The 20162-nt window shown below is 39.0% G+C and overlaps 1 protein-coding gene across 1 annotated transcript; it reads right to left on the reverse strand.

Annotated features, from left to right (window-relative positions):
• Positions 1–966: 966 nt before the first annotated feature.
• Positions 967–1602, reverse strand: LOC137935203 (glycine-rich cell wall structural protein 1.0-like). The gene has a single exon (XM_068779896.1). The coding sequence runs from the start codon at positions 1600–1602 to the stop codon at positions 967–969; it is 636 nt and encodes a 211-aa protein (XP_068635997.1).
• Between the last annotated feature and the right edge of the window lie 18560 nt (positions 1603–20162).

The following is a 20162-nucleotide window of genomic DNA, read 5'->3' on the forward strand; positions in this document are numbered from 1 at the left end:
CATGCCGTGGCTTAATCTTCACAGCAAGTAACGGTGGCCCTCTATTTCCTTCTTCTTTCTCGCTGTCTAACAGGGCAAGAATTGTCCTGAATCGAAGCCATGAAACTTCAAATTTCACTTCCCGTTAACGGAAACTACAAACGGACAAACTGGGCAAAAAGTTACTCCGATATGGAAGACGCAACCAACGGAAGGAAGAAAGGAAGATTACTAGACATGGCTGGCTTGCAAGCTGGCAACTCGTTGGTTTCGAAATCACAAAATTAAATGTAGAAGGCCGCTCAGCCAGGTCTCTTTCAGTTAGAAGTTGGAAGACACAGACCTTCGATCAAACAGCTTCTGTCACTGCTGTAAAATTGGGTTGCTCCAATTTCAAATCTCCTCTTGAATACTCTTTCATTTCTTCTCCAAACCGATTGATCATTTGCAGAATCCCAGATTCAGAGTGTAGACGAAGGATGGAAGAAGCATTCCAGAAAATTCTACACTGTAGTTCGAAGTTAATTAGTACTTGTAGTTTCTGAATGAAACAATACATTTGTTTGGGAGGTAAAGGAGAAAGCTCCACGTTCTACAAATTGGTCCCCAAAATGGATCATCGTGGTCCTCCCATGATCTGTCGCATACATGTGTCACATGCCATGTCTCTATTGCTTGGCCCGTAAATTTTCTTTTATTTAGAAAGGGAGTTTTGGAGAAAAAACGGTACATAATTCTTTTATTAGTTTTAATTATCTAATTAAAGAATGCAGTTGAAGTTTGAAGGAGTGGCAATGAGTATGTAGATTTTTGGGGTATCAATGGAGGACTTGAAATTGTTCAGGTCAATCACCACCACAATCTTAAAGCACACGTCCTTTGTGGGTTGTCAATCCTTCACCTCTGCCTTCTACTTCCTCTCTCTATATATTATTGCCTTTCCTCCACCTCTCTTCTCAGTCTACCAGTCTAGACGTCTCTGCTTCCCTACTTCTCTTCCGGACTCTCTCCTTCCAACAGCATTCGCTCTCTCTCTCTCTCTCTTTCTCTCAGAGACATGGCAATGACGGGCACCAATCTCTCTCTGGCTATGTTCCTAGCCCTCCTTGCAACCTGCATTGCCCAGCCGACGACCGCCCCCACCTCTTCTCCTACCACCGGCTCCCCTCCTCCATCTACCTTGGCTCCGCCTCCAAGGTCAACTCCTGCTCCTGTGTCATCTCCTCCTCCATCTACCTTGGCTCCGCCTCCAACGTCAACTCCTCCTCCTGTGGCATCTCCTCCATCTACCATGGCTCCGCCTCCAACGTCAACTCCTCCTCCTATGGCATCTCCTCCATCTACCTTGGCTCCGCCTCCAACGTCAACTCCTCCTGTGGCATCTCCTCCATCTACCTTGGCTCCACCTCCAACGTCAACTCCTCCTGTGGTATCTCCTCCGGTGGCGACTCCACCAGCCATGACGTTGGCTCCTGGTCCCTCCTCCTCACCCACTTCCCCACAGCCTGAAGTGCCCACTGCCGCTCCTGCTCCTGGATCAACGATGACTCCCACTTTGTCCCCAATGTCACCATCAACCCCTGCCGACGGTGGATCTGGTGCAGCTTCTGTCGGGGCAAGCATGGGCGTGCTGGCATTTCTCGGAGGGGCCGCTCTCCTCTTTTGAGATCCTTAATCACTTGTCATTGATTTGGGGGTTTTTTTATTTAAAAATTTGATGTAGAGGGAGGTAAAAACATTTGTGTATTCATTCCTTTGGTGATTTTTGTAGCTTTCATTTGTGGAGATTGATCGCATGTTACAGTACCATTTTGACCCTAGATAAATAAAAAAAGAGTCTCATTTCTTGGTTTGTCTACTTTATCGTCTACAGCTCGGTACGACTAAAAATCTAATCTACTCTTTTGACTGATTCTTCCTTCATGATCAACAAACCCGTGATTCCAACTGCGGCATATCAGATGCTAAAATGCCACGGACAAATCGCAGACTGTCTTTAAAGCTGCCATCGAGAAGCCCATGAAGCAAGCACACAGGAGAAATTTCAAAGAGAAAGAAAACGCAGAAAGAGAAACGACAAGCAGAGTCGAACCCTTTATTAAAGAGGACAGAAGGGGGTAAAATGACAGAGAAGATGGGTAGATGGACTTGTGGTGGAGAAGATAGAGTGATAGAAAAGTAGGTGCAAGCTGTAAACTGGATTCATGCGGGAGACTGAGTGATGTTGCTTTTGGAAATGGCAGTTGGCAGTGTAATCGTTTCGTGGTGGGACTGCGGCTTTATGGAGGAGTGGTTGTTGCTATGTCAATTTGACGACAAAGGAGACATGAGTCCGATAGCGAAAGCCACATGGTCTTCGTCCCCACAAGCTCTTGTTTGCTTTGCACTCACACCAGAGAGAGAGAGAGAGAATGCGAGAAAGAAATATCTAATCCTGCTATCCATTTAGGGCTGAGATCTGGGAGGGTTTTTGCACGCTAAAATTCATATAATTTACAGGTTAAGCTTTCAGTAATACATGATTGAGATAGGGACAATAGAAGGAAGCAAATATAAACCTTAATTCACATGGAGATTCCAAGAGCCTGAAAGTTGGTATTCTTCCTCAACTTTTCTTGCGGTCCGTCTTGAATCTTCCTTCAGACAACTACAGAATACCTACTGAATACTTTAAATGCTTCTGCCCAGCCTAACAAGCACAAACAGAAATTCAAAGTATAATAAATGAGATAAGTATGAAGTATGGTTAAGGTTTTGGAATAATAACTCTGCGTCACCTTTTCAATGTTACAATTACTCTCGTCTTCTCTTGTCTCTCTCCTCAACTAATTGCAAATTATATCATTTGATCTTAAAACGTTCTCTTAGGGAACATTTTTTAAATGAATTAATTAAGTCTAAACTCTGGAAAGATTACTAAATAGAACCTTAATAATTAAGCTATAAATAGCCTAAAGAGGTCTACATTGACCGAGAAAATTGCATTTCTAACAAATTCATGCCAATCTATCGAATTTTGTAATTCTTTCTCTATTTATTATGGTTTAGTTAAGTTTCTTAGGTTTAGATATAGCAGCTAACTTGGTTCTATAAGATACTTAGCAAAAACATTGATTAATTAACTTTTTAATAGTTAAATTTTAAGATATATTTGATTTTAATAAAATGTTGTAGTTGTGTTTGTTAATAGTTTATTTACCTATTGATATGTTGTATATTTTTTCATCCATAAGTAAAGAAACAAGTTATGGAAGACTCTTTACATGTTGTAGATAAAAGGGGTAATAAAATATGTCTCCCTTAAAGTTTCCATTTCAAGATTTCCATCCAACCTTTTAACAAATAATTTGGAACTAATCATAGTATTTTAAAGATATTAGACAAATATGTAACATCAAATCAAGTCTCTACTATGACCAAAATTTGAGTGCTATCAACCTATCATTCAGATAGTTCAGCTCATCGATGAAGAAACAAAAGCATGATGAATTTATCATTCGAATGAGTGCTTGGATCAGTTGAATGAGTCTCCAAGCATTTGAATGGTAAGGCAAGAAAAAAGAGAAACAAAAACCCCAAAAAACAAGATGTTCAAACATTTCCCCCATGCCTCATCTTGCACACGTGTGCAGCATTCGAACTCACACGTGAGAATTTTGCATGTGCGAGAAAAAAAACTCTTCTCGAATGATGCATTCTCTCCTATTCCGTCCGCCCTAGCCACTACTCCTCCACATCTCTTCATCGGCCAATACATTCTCTTTGATTTTGTCTATCCCAGCCACTACTAGTGTCACTGCTCTTCCCAATCGCTACCAATGACGTTACTCTCCCTAGCCGTTGCCAGTGCCACTGCCCTTCTACATCTCTTCACCAAACGATGCAATTTCGACCACTACCAGTGACGCTGCTCTTTCACATCTCTTCACCGGACGATGCGATTCCATCCGCCCCAACCACTACCAGTGTTGTTTCTCTTCCACATCTCTTCACCGGACAATGTGATTTCGTCCACCCTAGCAGCTACCAGTGTTGTTGCTCTTTTATATCTCTTCATCAGATGATGCGAATTCTGTCCACCCCAGCCGCTACCACTACCGCTACTCTTCCACATCTCTTCATTGGATGATGCGTTCTCTTCGATTTTGTCTGCCCCAACAACTACCACTGTTGATGCTCTTCCCAACCGCTACCAATGCCACTACTCTTACCAGCCGCTCAAAGTGCCACTACTCTTCCACATCTCTTCACTAGACAATACATTTTCTTCAATTCCGCCCGCCCCAACCACAACTAGTATTGCTCTTCCTTTCTACCAGTGTCGCTGCCCTTTTGTTTCTACAAACCCTTGAATCAAATATCCTTACATAGCCAATGCCAATTTTACAGTTTCAATTGCTATGAGACAAGATTGGCCTCTCTAAAAAGTGGCCTATCTTGAGGGGACATGATAAGGGATAAGCATAATCCCTTCAGTTATTGGATAAAATCTCATTGGATTTATCCCATGTTGTATTTATCTTATCATATAAAGCTTATCTTCTCTATCCTAAATTATATAAATACCACCCTTACTCAATTGTAAAGGTGTGGTTCAGTTCAACATCTAACATTCTTTTCCCTTCTCTAAACTCTTGCCTAACTCCCTCTCTCTCTTGCCAAGCCAAAGTCATTTTTTCTGTTGGAAGATGGGCTCAAGGCCACAAGCTCAAGACAAGAACCCCACACATAAAAGGAGTGGCATAAGTGTAAAATATGGTACTTTCCATAAAGATGACATAGAGATGTAAATATGTGTTCCTTTTATGTCTTTTGTTTTATCAAGTTGTATCCCTAAGGGCATTGTAAAACTAAGAGGTAGAGCATTGAAGCCCTCTCCTCTCCTTCCAAAAATTCGTTCAGCCCTCCTGTTTCTTATTTGACACAAACTCTTCTTCCCTTAATCCAAACTCTCTCCTTCTATCATCTTCTTCTTATCCTCTCCTTTCTTTATTTTTCTTCTTCCTTGTTGATCTAAAGTTCTACTCATGGGATCCTCAATTCTACATGGTATCAGAGCAAAGAGTTTAGGATCCCACTTGATGAATTAGTTATTAAATATGTCCAAGAAGTTGGTAAAAGGAGTTCAGCCATGAAGAGATAAATTAATTATCTTCTTCTTTACTTTTTTTTCTTCTTATTTACATACTCGTTTACGTTTTTTTCTTCTTCTTGAACTTTGAATCACATCAAGTCAAGATAATCTTCATATGTTGTGAAGAATTATTTTTATGACAAAAATGATGTTATAATCTTGATCTTCTTGTAGATCAATTACAAGCTTGATTAAGATCAGTTGCTACTTGTGTCTTATCAAGATTGATGTTTGAGATTTAGTTACCTTTATGTAACTTGGATCAATTTCATTTGAGGTGGAATTCCAGCACATATTGTTGTAAATTCTCCCACTTGATGTAGCTCATGGGATTGTGTTATGTTGTTGGATGTTCGTTATATGTTTGATGAAATTCCAGCACTCACTTATCCCTATTATTTTTGTTGCTCTTGAACTTCAACAATTGCATTTTTTTTACGTTGAAGTATTCCCATGAGCTAAAGATAAATTTCCTTCCTAGTGTCTTGATTTACCTCTAAGTTTTCTCTAATTTTTTTTGCTCTCGGTTTACGTTGAAGTTTGGATTAAGGCCTAAGCGGTTTCATCTACCTTCTCCTCTTTTTTTTCCTTTAAGAATATAAGAGGAATTGAGTGATGGCTAGATCTTATTCTCACTTGCCAAAAGTCAAATTTGTTGATAATTTGGTGCTTACTCTCATGAAGAAATTTTGTTCTCCTTTTCTCTCTATTATTGGTGCCTGATTTGGTCCACGGGTTCTTCAAATTACATTGAGTAATTGTTATTTGAAGAAGGCTCCTGCCCTTGACCTCCACATTTGCCTTGCCTCATCATGCAGAGTGGACATACCAGTAATAAGAGTGACATATTCCGCATTACTACGATTCCACTAATAGGTCTCTCCAATTACCTTAGCTGGTCACAATCGCTATGGAGGGTTCTCATTACTCGTGACCTTCTAAGTCATGTTATCAAAATCCCTCCTCCAATTGATGAAGAAGATGAAGCCTACCACAAGTGGGTTAAAAATGATAACATGGTTATCAGTTGGCTCATCAATAGCATGGAAAAACATATAGCTAATAATGTGGTCTACTTGGAAACAGCCAAGAACATTTGGGACACTTGTGCTAAGCTTTACTTAAGTATTGTCTCATTACAAAGAGTATATGATGTCTTACAAAGTATGCCACATACTAAACATGGAGATAACATTCATGAATTTTTGCCTCGATTTCGGGACCTTCTCCAAGAATGGAAAATACCTCAGCCATACTCCACTGACAATGTTGTTCAAGAACGACAACGAGAGGCCTTGGCAGTAGCTATTTGCTTGTCAAATATTAAGCCTTACCTTGAGGTTACGAAGACCCAGCTTCTAAGTTCCTTCATTCTTCCATCATTCGATGACATCAGTGCTACATTACTATGGATACATGATCCATCCCCTCCTCCTATTGATGCTCCATCGGCTTTATTCTCCAGCAATCGGGGTGCATCATCCTCATACCGAGGACGGGGCAGAAATATGAGAAGGGGTCGAATAATTCTAGTACTGAGCCTTGACTTTTCACTTACTGTGGTGGTCGAAACCACCTTGTGAAAACATGCTAGAAAATTCATGGCAAGCCTGATTGGGCCATGCCTAACCCAGTCTCTGTTAATGTTAAGAAACGTGAAGAAAAGGCTGACTCCCACTCCAGAAATGTACTCTCACTATTGAAGACTATGTTGCATTTTAGAAGATGATGCCCTTAATGGAATCCTCCATTCCTCCATTATCTACTGCCGCTACCACTATTGCCTCAAGTATGCTTTCTTCCTCGTCATCCTCTTCCTCTTGGATCATTGACTTTGGGGCCTCCGAACATCTGTTAGGTAACAAACACTTGTTGCAGTCATTATCTCCTTGTCTTCCTCAGAAATTTGTTACTATTGCTAATGGTAACCAAACTAAGGTCTTCGGAAAAGGTTCCTCCTCTCTTACCTCATCTATTCCTCTTCAAGATATTTTATTTGTCTCTCAATTTCTTTTAAATTTGTTTTTTGTTAGTCATTTAACAAAACAGTTGAATTGCTCTGGCACCTTCTCACCGTCTTCTCGTATGTTTCAAGATCTCACTATGAAGTGGGTGATTAGTGGAAGCCATGAAAAGGGGGGACTTGTACTACTTCACTCTTCCACCATTAGCTGCCCTATCGTCCACTACATCCGAGGTCAAAATTTGGTCAACCAGCTTGGTCATCCGTCTACCTCTTCACTTCATTCTTTGTTTCCGTCTTTAAAATCACTTTCTACTTTTAGTGGTGAGGTTTGTCAATTAAGTAAACACATTAGGAGTACATATTCTCCTCGTCTTACAACTACTAACGTTATTCTTTTTGAGTTAATACATTCTGATGTATGGGGACCTTTATGTGTCTTAAATATTTCCTAAGTTAAATATTTTGGCATTTTTTTTTATGATTTTATCCGAGTGACTTGGTTATATTTATTTAAAGAACGTTCAGAAATTCTTCCTCTGTTTAAAAATTTTCGTGTTATGGTATTGACACAATTTAGGAAGAAAATTCAAATCCTTAGGTCTAATAATGCTAAGAAATATTTGTCTAATAAATTCAAATCATTTTGTGAGGTACTGGGCTTAGCCATCAAACATCATGTACCTATACCCCTCAATAAAATGGTGTTGCTGAAAGGAAGAATCGTCACCTTCTTGAAGTTGCTTGGGGCCTCCTCTACTCCATGAAGGTACCCTATTTTTATTGGCCTCATGCTATACTTAAGGCATGTTTTCTTATTAATAGGTTACCTTCATCGGTTCTTCATAATAAAACTACATACTCTATTTTATTTCATGGTAAAGATTCGTTTTCTCTTCCTCTTAAAGTGTTTGGATGTATATGTTTTGTTCATGTTACTTCCCCATAGAAAAAATAAACTTGATCCTTGGTCTATGAGGTGTATTTTTTTGGGGTACTCTCGCACCCAGAAAGGTTATGTCTATTACAATCCTACCCTTTGGAAGATGCTTGTTTCTCGAGATGTGACTTTCTTTGAGGACACCTCTTTCTACTCCTCCCATGATGCTCCTCCAGGATGGACATTCCTTCTACCACTCCGTGTCTACTTGTGCCTTTCAATGTTGATATTAATCCACCCCTTGACGTACCGGCCCTACCTTCACTTGTGGAGTTGTTGGATCCACTAGAGGTAAGTCCTTATCCTCCTATGTTTGGGCCTGAATTTGATACTAGGCTTATTGTTTTAAGAAAGGAACGTCGTTCCTGTACTACTTCACATCCTATCTCAAATTTTATGTCTCACTATCGCTTGTCTTCCAAGTGTTTTCAGTTCCTTGCTTCTCTTTCTTCTACTTCCATTCCATAGTCGTATAGGAGGCTCTAAAGCATCTAAGATGGAAGGTGGATATGGATGAAGAAATGCACGCCTTATATGAAAATCAAACCTGGTCCTTAACATCACTCTCAAAAGGTAAAAGACTGGTTGGTTGTAGATGGGTGTTTTCATTGAAACATAACTCGGATGGATCAGTTGCTCATCCTAAAGCTCGACTCGTTGCTGAAGTTTATACTCAATGCTATGGGATAGATTATGAGGAGACCTTCTCTCCTATTGCCAAATTGAATTCAGTACGTGTCATCTTATCTATTCTTGCTAACTCATCATGGCCCGTACATAATTTGGATGTCAAAAATGTCTTTTTAAATGGTGATATATGTGAGAAAATTTATATGGTTCAACCATGTGGTTATGTGGTTGAGGGGGAGTCGGTATGCCGGTTAAAAAAAATATTTATATGGGCTTAAACTATCCCCTCATGCTTGGTTTGATAAATTTAGTCAAGCACCTCTATGGTTTGGTTTTCATCGGTGCTCGGTTGATCATTCAGTATATTTTAAAGATACTGTCAAAGGGGAAATATTATTGGCTGTATATGTTGATGATATTATCTTAACCGATGATGATGCTCAGAGCATACAAGAAGTGAAGAATATGATATGTTAGGAATTCAAGACTAAAGATCTGGGTATGCTTAAATATTTTTTGGGCATAGAAGTTCTTCAATCCTAGCATGGGATAATATTGTCTCAGTAGAAATATGTCTTGGATCTCCTTGAAGAAACAGGAATGAAGGGTTGTCGACCAATTGACACGCCTATCGATACAAATGTAAAATTGTGTGCCACCAATGGAGAAGATATTGATAATGGCAAATATCAAAGACTCGTGGGAAAACTAATCTATCTCACGATAACTAGGCCAGACATATCATGTGATGTAAGTGTGGGGAATCAATTATGCACAAACCATAAATTACCCACTGGCATGCCTTAGAGAGAATATTACGATACCTAAAAGGAGCTCTTGGAAGAGGATTGTTGTATAAAAAATATGGGCACTTTAACATAGAAGGCTTCTCAGATGTAGATTAGGCTGGATCACCTGATGATAGGAAATCTACATTGGGATATTGTACTCTTGTTGGAGGGAACTTGGTTACATGAAAAAGTAAGAAGCAAAATGTGGTTGCAAGATCTAGCGATGAAGCAGAATACAAAGCTATGGCCCATATAGTTAGTGAACTCTTATGGATTAGGACCCTTCTTACCTAATTAGGATTTTATAAAAGAGGTTCCATGGGTCTGCATTGTGATAACCAAGCAGTCATTCATATTACTTCAAATCCAGTCTTCCATGAAAGAACTAAACATATTGAGGTGGATTGTCACTTTATACGGGAGAAGTTTCAAGCAGGAATAATCTCCCTCAAACATGTTTCATCTCAAGAGCAAGTAGCTGACATTCTCACAAAACCTGTTACATCTAAAATCCTATCTTTTATATGTGGCAAGTTGGGTATTTATGATGTCTTTTCTCCTCTAGCTTGAGAGGGAATGTTGGAAGATGGGCTCAAGCCCACAAGCTCACGACACGAAGCCCACATGTCAAAGGAGTGGCATTTGTGTAAAATATGGTACTTTCCATAAATATGGCATAGAAGTGTAAATATGTGTTCCTTTTATGTCTTTTTTTTATCAATTTGTAGCCCTAAGGGCATTGTAAAACTATAAATAAAGGCATTGGCTAAGAGGTAGAGCATTGAATCCCTCTCCTCTCCTTCCACAAATTCGTCCAGCCCTCCTCTTTCTTATTTGACACAAACCCTTCTTTACTTATTCCAAACTCTCTCCTTCTACGATCTTCTTCTTCTCCTCTCCTTTCTTTCTTCTTCTTCTTCTTCCTTGTTGATCCAAAGTTCTTCTTATAGGATCCTAAATTCTACATTTTCCTCTAGTAAAACCTAATCCTTGCCTACCTTGGCCCCTAATAGAACCAAACCAAGCCTGTAAACCCTAGCATAACGTTACACTTGATCTTAAACCCATCCAAATCCAAAACCCTAATCTTCCCCATATCACAAACCTAACCTTCTCAACCCAAAATCTATGGAAAAATCGCCCCTTTTCTGACATGTAAGTCCAAAAGATCCCCAACTCTCTAAATTAATCCCTTGTATCATTTCATGAACCTAAAAACTTAATAATTGTTGGAGATGCAAGGTAGGCAATATGAAATCTAATTTAATCCACACACTTGGTATTTTCCTTCTAGGAGTTGCCTTCCTCTCGATTTTCTCTCCCATCTTCTTATTCTTTTGTCAATTCTCTATTGCTCGATTCTTGGTGCTTCATTGACTCCTGTGTTGGTTTTGTTGAGACAACGCCAGGGGGTCTTGTGCATTACTAGAGAGAGTGGTCATCGGTAGAGCTGACGGTGGTGGTGGAGACGACGAATAACCAGAAGGGATTGAGTGAGATAGAGATAGAGAAGAGAGAGAGAAAAGTGCTTAAGGCAATCGAAGAAGAGAAAGCTCCGATCATTTGCACAGAGGAGATTTTGGTGGGGAATCGGCGACAGGAGAATTGAACGAAGGGTGGACTAGGCGGAGGCTCTGGTTGATCCTGTTATGCGGAATGGCAGAGTGTAGTTTCAGTGCCGGCGAGAGGTGCTACCGGTGTCATCGAGATGCAATGGTGACGGCCATCAGCTCGGCACAAGTGACCAGTGTCAGGCAATGAGAGAGGAGTTGGACCAGGGATGACAATGGGACAGGGTGAGGTAGAGAGGCATTGATGTGGCACATCGGGGATTAAGAGTGTTGGTTGTAGGCAGGACGCTACATTCGGTGGCTGAGTCATTGGCGTGACCCGACGGTGAGAGAAATAGCCCGTCAGTGAGAGGTGACAACGGCCGCTTTTGGTGGTCTACTATTGTTCAGTTGGTGCGACGGTGGAAGAGGGTGATACATTTTTTTTTCTCAATATCGGCGAAGAGCAAGGTAATAACAAACGGGGAGAGGGCAAAGCAGACGGAATCAAGAGAGAATTGTCCCTATGGTTTAGCTTGGGAGGGTGTGGCAGAGAGTAAATTACAGGTGGAGAGACAGTGGAAGTGGGAAAAAATTGGGAGGACTGCAAATTCAGAGGGATCGATCTGCTTTGATACCATGTCAGATGTTGAACTGAATGACACCTTTACAATTTATTAAGGATCATATTTATACAATTTAGAATAAAGAAGGTAAGCTTTACATGATAAGATAAATGCAGCATGGGATAAATCTAATGGGATAAATCTAATGGGATCTTATCCAATAACTAAAAGGATTATGCTTATCCTTTATCAAGGAACTCCAAGCGAGAGAGAGAGGCAGTTAGGCAAGAGTTTAGAAAAGGGAAAGGAACTCAAGGCGAGAGAGCTAGTGAGGCTTGACATGAGTATTTAGGGGGAGCAGTAAGGGTAGTTTATAGGCTAAGGATAGACTTGGGCTTGATCTAGGATTGGTGGAAGGGGTACTAGAGACTCTAGGTAGCTTAAGAGAGAAGATATGAAAGTTTTAGAGGAAGTAGGAAGTGATATGTAGAGGTAGCATGGATAAGGGAGACAAATAGGAAACTACCTAGGTTGGCATGAACTATGGAGGATGGAGAGGGCTCCTAGTGGTAGTGTGTTATGGTCCCTAGCCATGGATCTAGTAACTCGGCGAGTTGAATATGAATCCAGCCTTGTTAGAGGGGTTTCTTAACACGTTTTTGTGAAAAGAAACTATCTTTTTCTTCCCTCACACGTTATAATTGAAAAGGAGTTTCCTTTTCTCAATTATAGATGCAACCAGCAAGTTAAAGGACTGTTTAAGCACTCAGATATGAAACCCCTCTTTTATGATTCATGTGAAGAGGGTTTTACTTGCTGTAATTACTCAAGAACAACCCCTTTCCCTTTACTGAATTCATTCCCCTTGAAAAGGAGTTTCCTTTTCTTAATTATGAATGCACCAATTCAAGCAAGAGACTGTTTTAAGGATCCAATTATGAAACCCCACTTTATACCTCACATCAATGAGTAGGGTTTCTGAATTCATGCAACTACCAATGCTGAATGTAAAGAGGGCAGTCTCTAGCTCTTCTAAACTCGGAAAAGATAGATAAAAATACCTCTTGAAGACCTCCTTCAATTCAGCAACTCGAAAATCCCTTTCTTGATGCTAAGACTCAACCAAATCCTCCTTCCCTCACTATTGGTTCGTGGAAGAGATGGATGACTATTGCAGCATGGAAGAGAAGGCTGATTCCTCCTCCTTTTCCTTCCAAGATCTCCTCAAAGACTCCCCAATGGATGCAGCAAACCCCCAAGAGAGTTCACACCAAGAACCCTAGAATAGAGAGCCTAGAAGGAACCTAAATTACCCTAGTTTATGCTAATTCCGAACTTGCTTTATTTCTCCATCCTTACCCCTTAAATAGGGTAATTAACATCAACATAGGTTAGGGTTATTAAACCCAATTCTACCCCTACCTTTAAGTCTTATTACAAATCAATAAAATTCGAAATTAAAAGCAACATAAATAATAAAAGTAAAGTAGATGACTCAGTCTTATTGAGTCCATAACATCTGCCCCCCCCCCCCCCCCCCCCCCCCCCCCCCCCCCCCCTTGGAGATCGAGCTTGACCTCAAGCTCGAAAGCTGGGTAGACCTGGTGAAAGTTGTCGAGCCGCTCCCATTTTGCGTAGTTGTGGCCGATTGCTGCCCAGTAATGGCATGCAGGGAGATGTCCGGTGGTTCTTCCTCAATCATATCCTCTGTCACCTCGATATCCTCATCTTCAACCTTATCGATCAAAAACAATCTTTTGCACTGATGCCCAACCCGATATGGTTCATCACAGTTGTAACATAGATTCTTAGCCCGCCGTTCTGCCATCTCAGCAGTTGTCAATTTTTTTATATAAGGAGTTGTAGGATGACTAGATCTCAGATCCCTGTCAAAGTAATACCCGGGTTGTTTCTCGGAGGAATGCGCTCCCCTGACCCTGGAGGTCGCCTGTGTTGTGCCTGTCGTCGCAATTCTAAAGCACGAGCTATATTCATAGCGCTGGATAAGTCAACAGGTGCATAGAGCTCCACCTCAAGCTTTAAGGCCTCTGTCAGTCCTGCTGTAAATAGTGCAACTTGCTGATCCACTTGTACCATACTACTGGCTCGTGCTAATTTTTCCTGGAATAATTTTTGATATTACTCCACGGCCCCAGTTTGGCGTAGTAAAACCAAATCTCCCAAAGGGTTACTGTAAGCCGGAGGACCAAAACGGAGAGAACACAGTCGCTTAAATTCATCCCAATCTACCACCTCGCTATCAACCTCAACTAGTTGGTACCAAAGTTGTGCTTCCCCTAGTAAGTGGAAAACAGCTACGTTGACTCGGTCATAGGTTGGGACTCGTTGATGGCTAAAAAAATTTTCACATCGATACAACCATATCAAAGGGTCTTCTGACCCATTATAAGTAGGGAATTCCATTTTAGTATACCTCGGAACAGTGCCTCCCCCCTGGTAGAAGTGTCCCCTCGGAATGAGGGGTCCTTGCTGTCCTGAAAAACTCGTGCGCCTCGGAAATTCATCTCCCCCTCTATTATACGAATGGTCCCCTCCTCTCTGATCTAGAATGAGGGGTACAGTCCCTCCCCCATGGTTGAGGTGTCCCCCCGGAATGAAGGGTCCTTGCTGACCCGAGAAACTCGTGTGTCTAGTAAACTCATCTCCCCCTCTGATCTGCGAATGGTCTCCCGGAATTGGGTTCTTGCCAGTGCTCAGACCAGTCTCCATGCTATCCATCCTTCCTTTCAAAGTTTCCAAACTGAGAGTGAACTTCTCCTCCAATGCAGCAAATTTCTTGCCAGTAGTTAGACCATTCTCCATGCTATCCATCCTTCCCTTCAAGGTCTCCATATCGATATCAATTTTTGAGAACCTCTCTAGGACAATATCAAATTTTCTTTCAAGCAATTCAAAGTACTCATTGGTGCTTTTCTCTACCGGGTTACCCTTCTCTGATACCAAGTTGTTATGGTCCCTAGCCATGGATCTAGTAACTCGGCGAGTTGAATATGAATCCAGCCTTGTTAGAGGGTTTCTTAACACGTTTTTGTGAAAAGAAACTATCTTTTTCTTCCCTCACACGTTATAATTGAAAAGGAGTTTCCTTTTCTCAATTATAGATGCAACCAGCAAGTTAAAGGACTGTTTAAGCACTCAGATATGAAACCCCTCTTTTATGATTCATGTGAAGAGGGTTTTACTTGCTGTAATTACTCAAGAACAACCCCTTTCCCTTTACTGAATTCATTCCCCTTGAAAAGGAGTTTCCTTTTCTTAATTATGAATGCACCAATTCAAGCAAGAGACTGTTTTAAGGATCCAATTATGAAACCCCACTTTATACCTCACATCAATGAGTAGGGTTTCTGAATTCATGCAACTACCAATGCTGAATGTAAAGAGGGCAGTCTCTAGCTCTTCTAAACTCGGAAAAGATAGATAAAAATACCTCTTGAAGACCTCCTTCAATTCAGCAACTCGAAAATCCCTTTCTTGATGCTAAGACTCAACCAAATCCTCCTTCCCTCACTATTGGTTCGTGGAAGAGATGGATGACTATTGCAGCATGGAAGAGAAGGCTGATTCCTCCTCCTTTTCCTTCCAAGATCTCCTCAAAGACTCCCCAATGGATGCAGCAAACCCCCAAGAGAGTTCACACCAAGAACCCTAGAATAGAGAGCCTAGAAGGAACCTAAATTACCCTAGTTTATGCTAATTCCGAACTTGCTTTATTTCTCCATCCTTACCCCTTAAATAGGGTAATTAACATCAACATAGGTTAGGGTTATTAAACCCAATTCTACCCCTACCTTTAAGTCTTATTACAAATCAATAAAATTCGAAATTAAAAGCAACATAAATAATAAAAGTAAAGTAGATGACTCAGTCTTATTGAGTCCATAACATAGTGGGACTTGGAGAGAGGTGTTTCAGTGAAGGAAGGTCTATAGAGAGGAGAGAGTAGACTTCTCAATAGAGTAGGCTACTTGGGATAAAGCGGGGTGGAGATGTAGGAGTCTCTTGATAGAACTAGGAATCTAATGAAGTTAGAAATAGAAGGGCTTGTAGATAGAGAGATAATCGAGTTAGGTGTAGTCCAAGGGCAATTGGACTATAGGGGGTAGGATGGGTCGACTAGTGCATGGTTTAGGGTTCCTATGGGGTAGCAATGGCTGAGATGGAAAGAAGTTCCTAAGACAAATAGTTGTGTTAGAGGGACTTCTCCTAGGATAGATAGATGAGTTGGTGAGATAAAACCCTGCAGGTTAGGCTCAACTATTCCTTGGGAAGTGTTGAGGTTGTAGATTGAAGATAACAAGGGGATTAGAGGAGATCTGCAGCTATTTGGAGCGGGGTGGGTGAGGTGGGATGGCTGGATAATGACCCTGAAATTAGTGGTTAGTTACCTTAGTGTCTTGTTATCATCATTAAGATGCCTCAAGGTTTTAAAACTCAACCAAGGGGTCCGTATTGAATTGTTGAAAGTGGTTTGAGGCATACAAGTATTTATAGTCTAGTTGGCTTCGAAGCCAAGACTCTTCAACCAATGAAATTAAAATTCTAATCCTACTCTAACTGGGATTCCTACTTTGAATGGAACTTGGACTCAAATGGAATGAAATCCCACATTAAAAAGTTTTAAGAAACATTAATGAACTATAAGGTTAAGTAATAAACCTTCTAAATGACTAGTTTTGTTAGGATGGAATGTGATTCAACCCAATAATGATATAAGAGTAGGGCTAGGGTCCAATTTGTTCTCCCAAAGTTATTTATGTTGTGGGCTCCATGAGGTGGGAGTCTATATGTTGTATGATATATTAAGAGTTTGTGCCCACATCTTATTTTAGGGGAGTGTTCAGTGGGAAGCAGTCCGACATTGAATTTTTTTAAAAAATTTATTGGGTTATATGGTTGAGCAAAAAGTGCTTAGTTATTTTAGGATGTAACTCTTCTGCATTATTCATCCTTCTCTCGGGCTCTCTTTTCTCTCTTTCTTTTCAATTTTCCACTTCTACATGATATTCAAGCAATAAGATTTGGTTGAAAATAGCTTCCAGCGAGATTCACTCCACTCTCTTAATGTGTGACTTCTCCAAGAAGGGGGATTTTCTAATTTCTCTACTGATTGAAGTTCAATGTTGGATCTTTCCACTTTATTTTGTGCCATAACCTTAAGGATGATGGCTTATGCTGTAGTTGAGCAATTTTATGAAGTTTTCATGCCCCTAGAGGGTTGAATGTTGGGTTTTTCATAATGAGCAATTTTATGAAATTTTCATGCGCCTAGAGTGTTATGTTGGGTTTCCATAATTCTTGCCTATGGAAGTCTCTAGACCTGTGATTTTTGTTTGCGTCACCTATGTGTGTACTATTGTCATTATTTTTGGAGACTAATTGGGATATTTGCATGGAAATACTATTGTTAAGGGGTAAATTAAGTAGTGGGTTTGATATGAAGTTCTGGTGCCTTAATGTTATAGAGTGTGGACAGGCTCCACCTTATTTGTGTAGGAAAATTGTTGTTTTATGTGCTAGTTGGTGTGTAGTGTTGAAGAAGAATTAGTCGCATATCTTGTAATTATGTAGTCCATCCCTAGTGAAATCCTAAGTTAGGGTTTCAAGTTCATGGTTGAATAAAAAGTTGATATCTTTGAAGAATTTTATTCATCTAAAGACTCTGAAAATTTTGTTGTTATGTTAACCTTGAACTATTGTTTAATCTAGTCCAGACATGATGAAGTTGAGCCAAAGTTCATATTTTTCTAATTTTTTCATGCATGTCGTGTATACATATGTGCTGAAATTTTTTATGTTAAGTTGTTTTTAGCCATTGTGCCACAAAATTAAGTTGAATGTTTTTAGCCATTTCTCTCCTTCTTATGTTCAATTGTATTAGAGTTTATTCTCTTGAAATGCTAGATCTTTTTGTTTGAGCTTTGTGGCTGTTGTAATGGCTGTACAATATCCATTTTAACAGTAAATAAGGTTGGCAAGACTCCTTTAGAGTTGAATGTCAGATACATTCAACTAACGACATTCTTCTTGATAACCCTACTTTATATCAAAAACTAACAAGAGTCTCATGTATCTTATTATGAGCAGACTTTGGCATCAATCATGCAGTTTATATCATAGGTCAACATTAGGGGTGGGCATGGGGTCGGGTTTCACCCCACAGGTCAGGGATAAGGTAGAGAAAAAAAACACACAAGGTTTTGGGTGGTGGATGGGTTTCCCAATCTCAACCCATGGGGATGAGATGGGGACATAAATGGGGTATGGACAAGTCGAGATGGGTTGGGTTTAAAGAGATGGTGTGGGGGTGGCTTGGGTTTACAGGGATGGGATGCAGATGGTCGGATTTACAAGGACGAGGCAGGTATAGGTCGGGGACGGGTTGCATAGATGGTGATTGGATCAAGGTCGGGTTTGATATTTTGGATTTTTTTGGATTTTTTAGGTTTGGGTTTTGGGGTCGGGTTGGGTTCGGGTTTCAAGAAACCCAACTCGTGTCCACCCTTAGTCAGCATATGGCTAGTATTTTCTCTCTCAATTCATGCATCTAATTTTTCATCATGTGCTACAAGCTTTACAATTTCCTTTACTTTTATTTTAGAACTTTGGCCTAATTTGTATGTAGATTGGGTTGATGATGTGATTAGTCATCTATCTACAACCAAGTGCAACATATTGTTAGTAATTCTCTCATTTCTTGGAAGAGTAAAAACTAACTATTTTTGTCATATCAAGTAAAATTGAGTAACGCTCCTTCATTATATTTATAGTGCACAAATGGTACATCAGTTCATTAAATCACTTAGTAAACCTAGTACTAAGTGGTTTAATGAACTGATGTACCATTTGTGCAATATCGGGTTTAAGGGGGGGGGGGGGTTGTGTGGGTGTTAATCAACGAAACAAAATTTTGAAGTTAATCTTCATCTCTTGATTCAAATTCATTTTATTCATCTACATGAACTTTATCTTCGAACTTGGTGTTAGTGTGGACGATTTCATGTGCACTGAAAAACAGTTTCCAGTGTTAGTATCCCAACATGAGAAAAATATAAAAAAACAAGAGAAACCTTAAACCCTGACAGTATACTTAATTAAAGCATAATCCTTTAACCCCAAATTAGGTAAAACATGCATTATTACTACACAAATAAATAATTTAAAGTATAATTAAAATATATTAATTTACTAATTGATTGAATTATATATTATATTATTTAATGATTGCATTTTATTGTACATTCATACAGTAATTACGTGAGCCAATGAAATACGTACATGACTAATTATAAAAAAAATAACGTTAATAAATAATAGAAACGAATGTAATAAGTCCAGTTATTAATTTATTAATAACATATGATATACTTTACCTTAAAAATTAATGATTAAATAGGAAAATTTTATCTAATCATAACATTAATACAGTATATATTTGTGCATATTATTAATTAATAATATATTTTCATAAAATTTAAAACCATTGATTTTTTAAAATAAAAAATGTGTTAATTAAACCAAAATAATTTATCAAATGCTTGATTTAATAATGTCTTAATTACCACTATTAAATCACTAATATAATATAATAATTAAAAAAATAAATATAATGAATAAATAAAAAATTATTTTATTAATAACAGAAGATGGCTTTTTTACATTATATTTCCATAAATTGAAAATAATTCATTGATCAAGTGCATATTGTAACTATATTTTATTTACCAGACTTAAATATCTAGTTTAATATAGTAATAAAATTTAATAAAAGTAATATATAAATAAATATACAACTTTGTTAATAACCTAAGAAAAATTATTCTAATAACGAGTTCGTGTCTTTAGTATTAAAATCATCAAATTACAAGTTTAGTACATAAAAACAACACATGTTCAAAAGCAATAAGATACAGTCATCATTTATCATTCCACATGCAAGTCGCTATGTCATCTCGAAATTGTGTGGCTCTTGTGGATTCTAATGCACGCTGCCTCTGAAAGCTTGTTAATTGGGTATCCTCTTCCACAAGACCATCACTATCATCGTTGTCTGTATCATCTGTTGCACCTAATTGGACCCCATCACCTCCTCCACCGAACTCGTCATTCGAATCATCATCTTCCAATTCAAATATATCATTGTAATCCTCTCCATGTATATAATTGTGCAATATGTAACAAACAAGTACAATTTTTTCACATCTTAAAAGAAAACAAAGGAGCACCTTTCAATGTTTGAAATTGAGCTTTTAAAGCACCAAAAGTTCTCTCAATAGTATTCTACAAAGATGAGTACCTTCAGTTGAATAATTCTTTTTCATTCCTAGGAATATTATCTCCAAATTCTTGCAGATGATACTGAGTTCCTCGATATGGAACCAAAAAATCCTGGAAGATTTGCATAACCAGCATCAACTAGATAATATTTACCTACAATAGAAATTATATTCTACCTAAAATAAATGAAGATAAAATAGATAAAATATTACTATATAAAAATATATTATTTACCTTCAGGTAGAAATAGTCTAACTCTGCGAGTCAATGCATCCTTCAGTACACAGGAATCAGTTGTTGATCCCTCCCAT

Source organism: Aristolochia californica, unplaced genomic scaffold, assembly GCF_029961685.1.
Source record: "Aristolochia californica isolate CCGP_79_NKW_82.1479 unplaced genomic scaffold, dmAriCali1.0.hap1 SCAF_6, whole genome shotgun sequence".
Taxonomy (NCBI): domain Eukaryota; kingdom Viridiplantae; phylum Streptophyta; class Magnoliopsida; order Piperales; family Aristolochiaceae; genus Aristolochia; species Aristolochia californica.

What these genes read in the sequence shown, in the direction of transcription:
- LOC137935203 (XM_068779896.1), bottom strand. Translation starts at nt 1,602, where the DNA reads ATGCTTGCCCCGACAGAAGCTGCACCAGATCCACCGTCGGCAGGGGTT.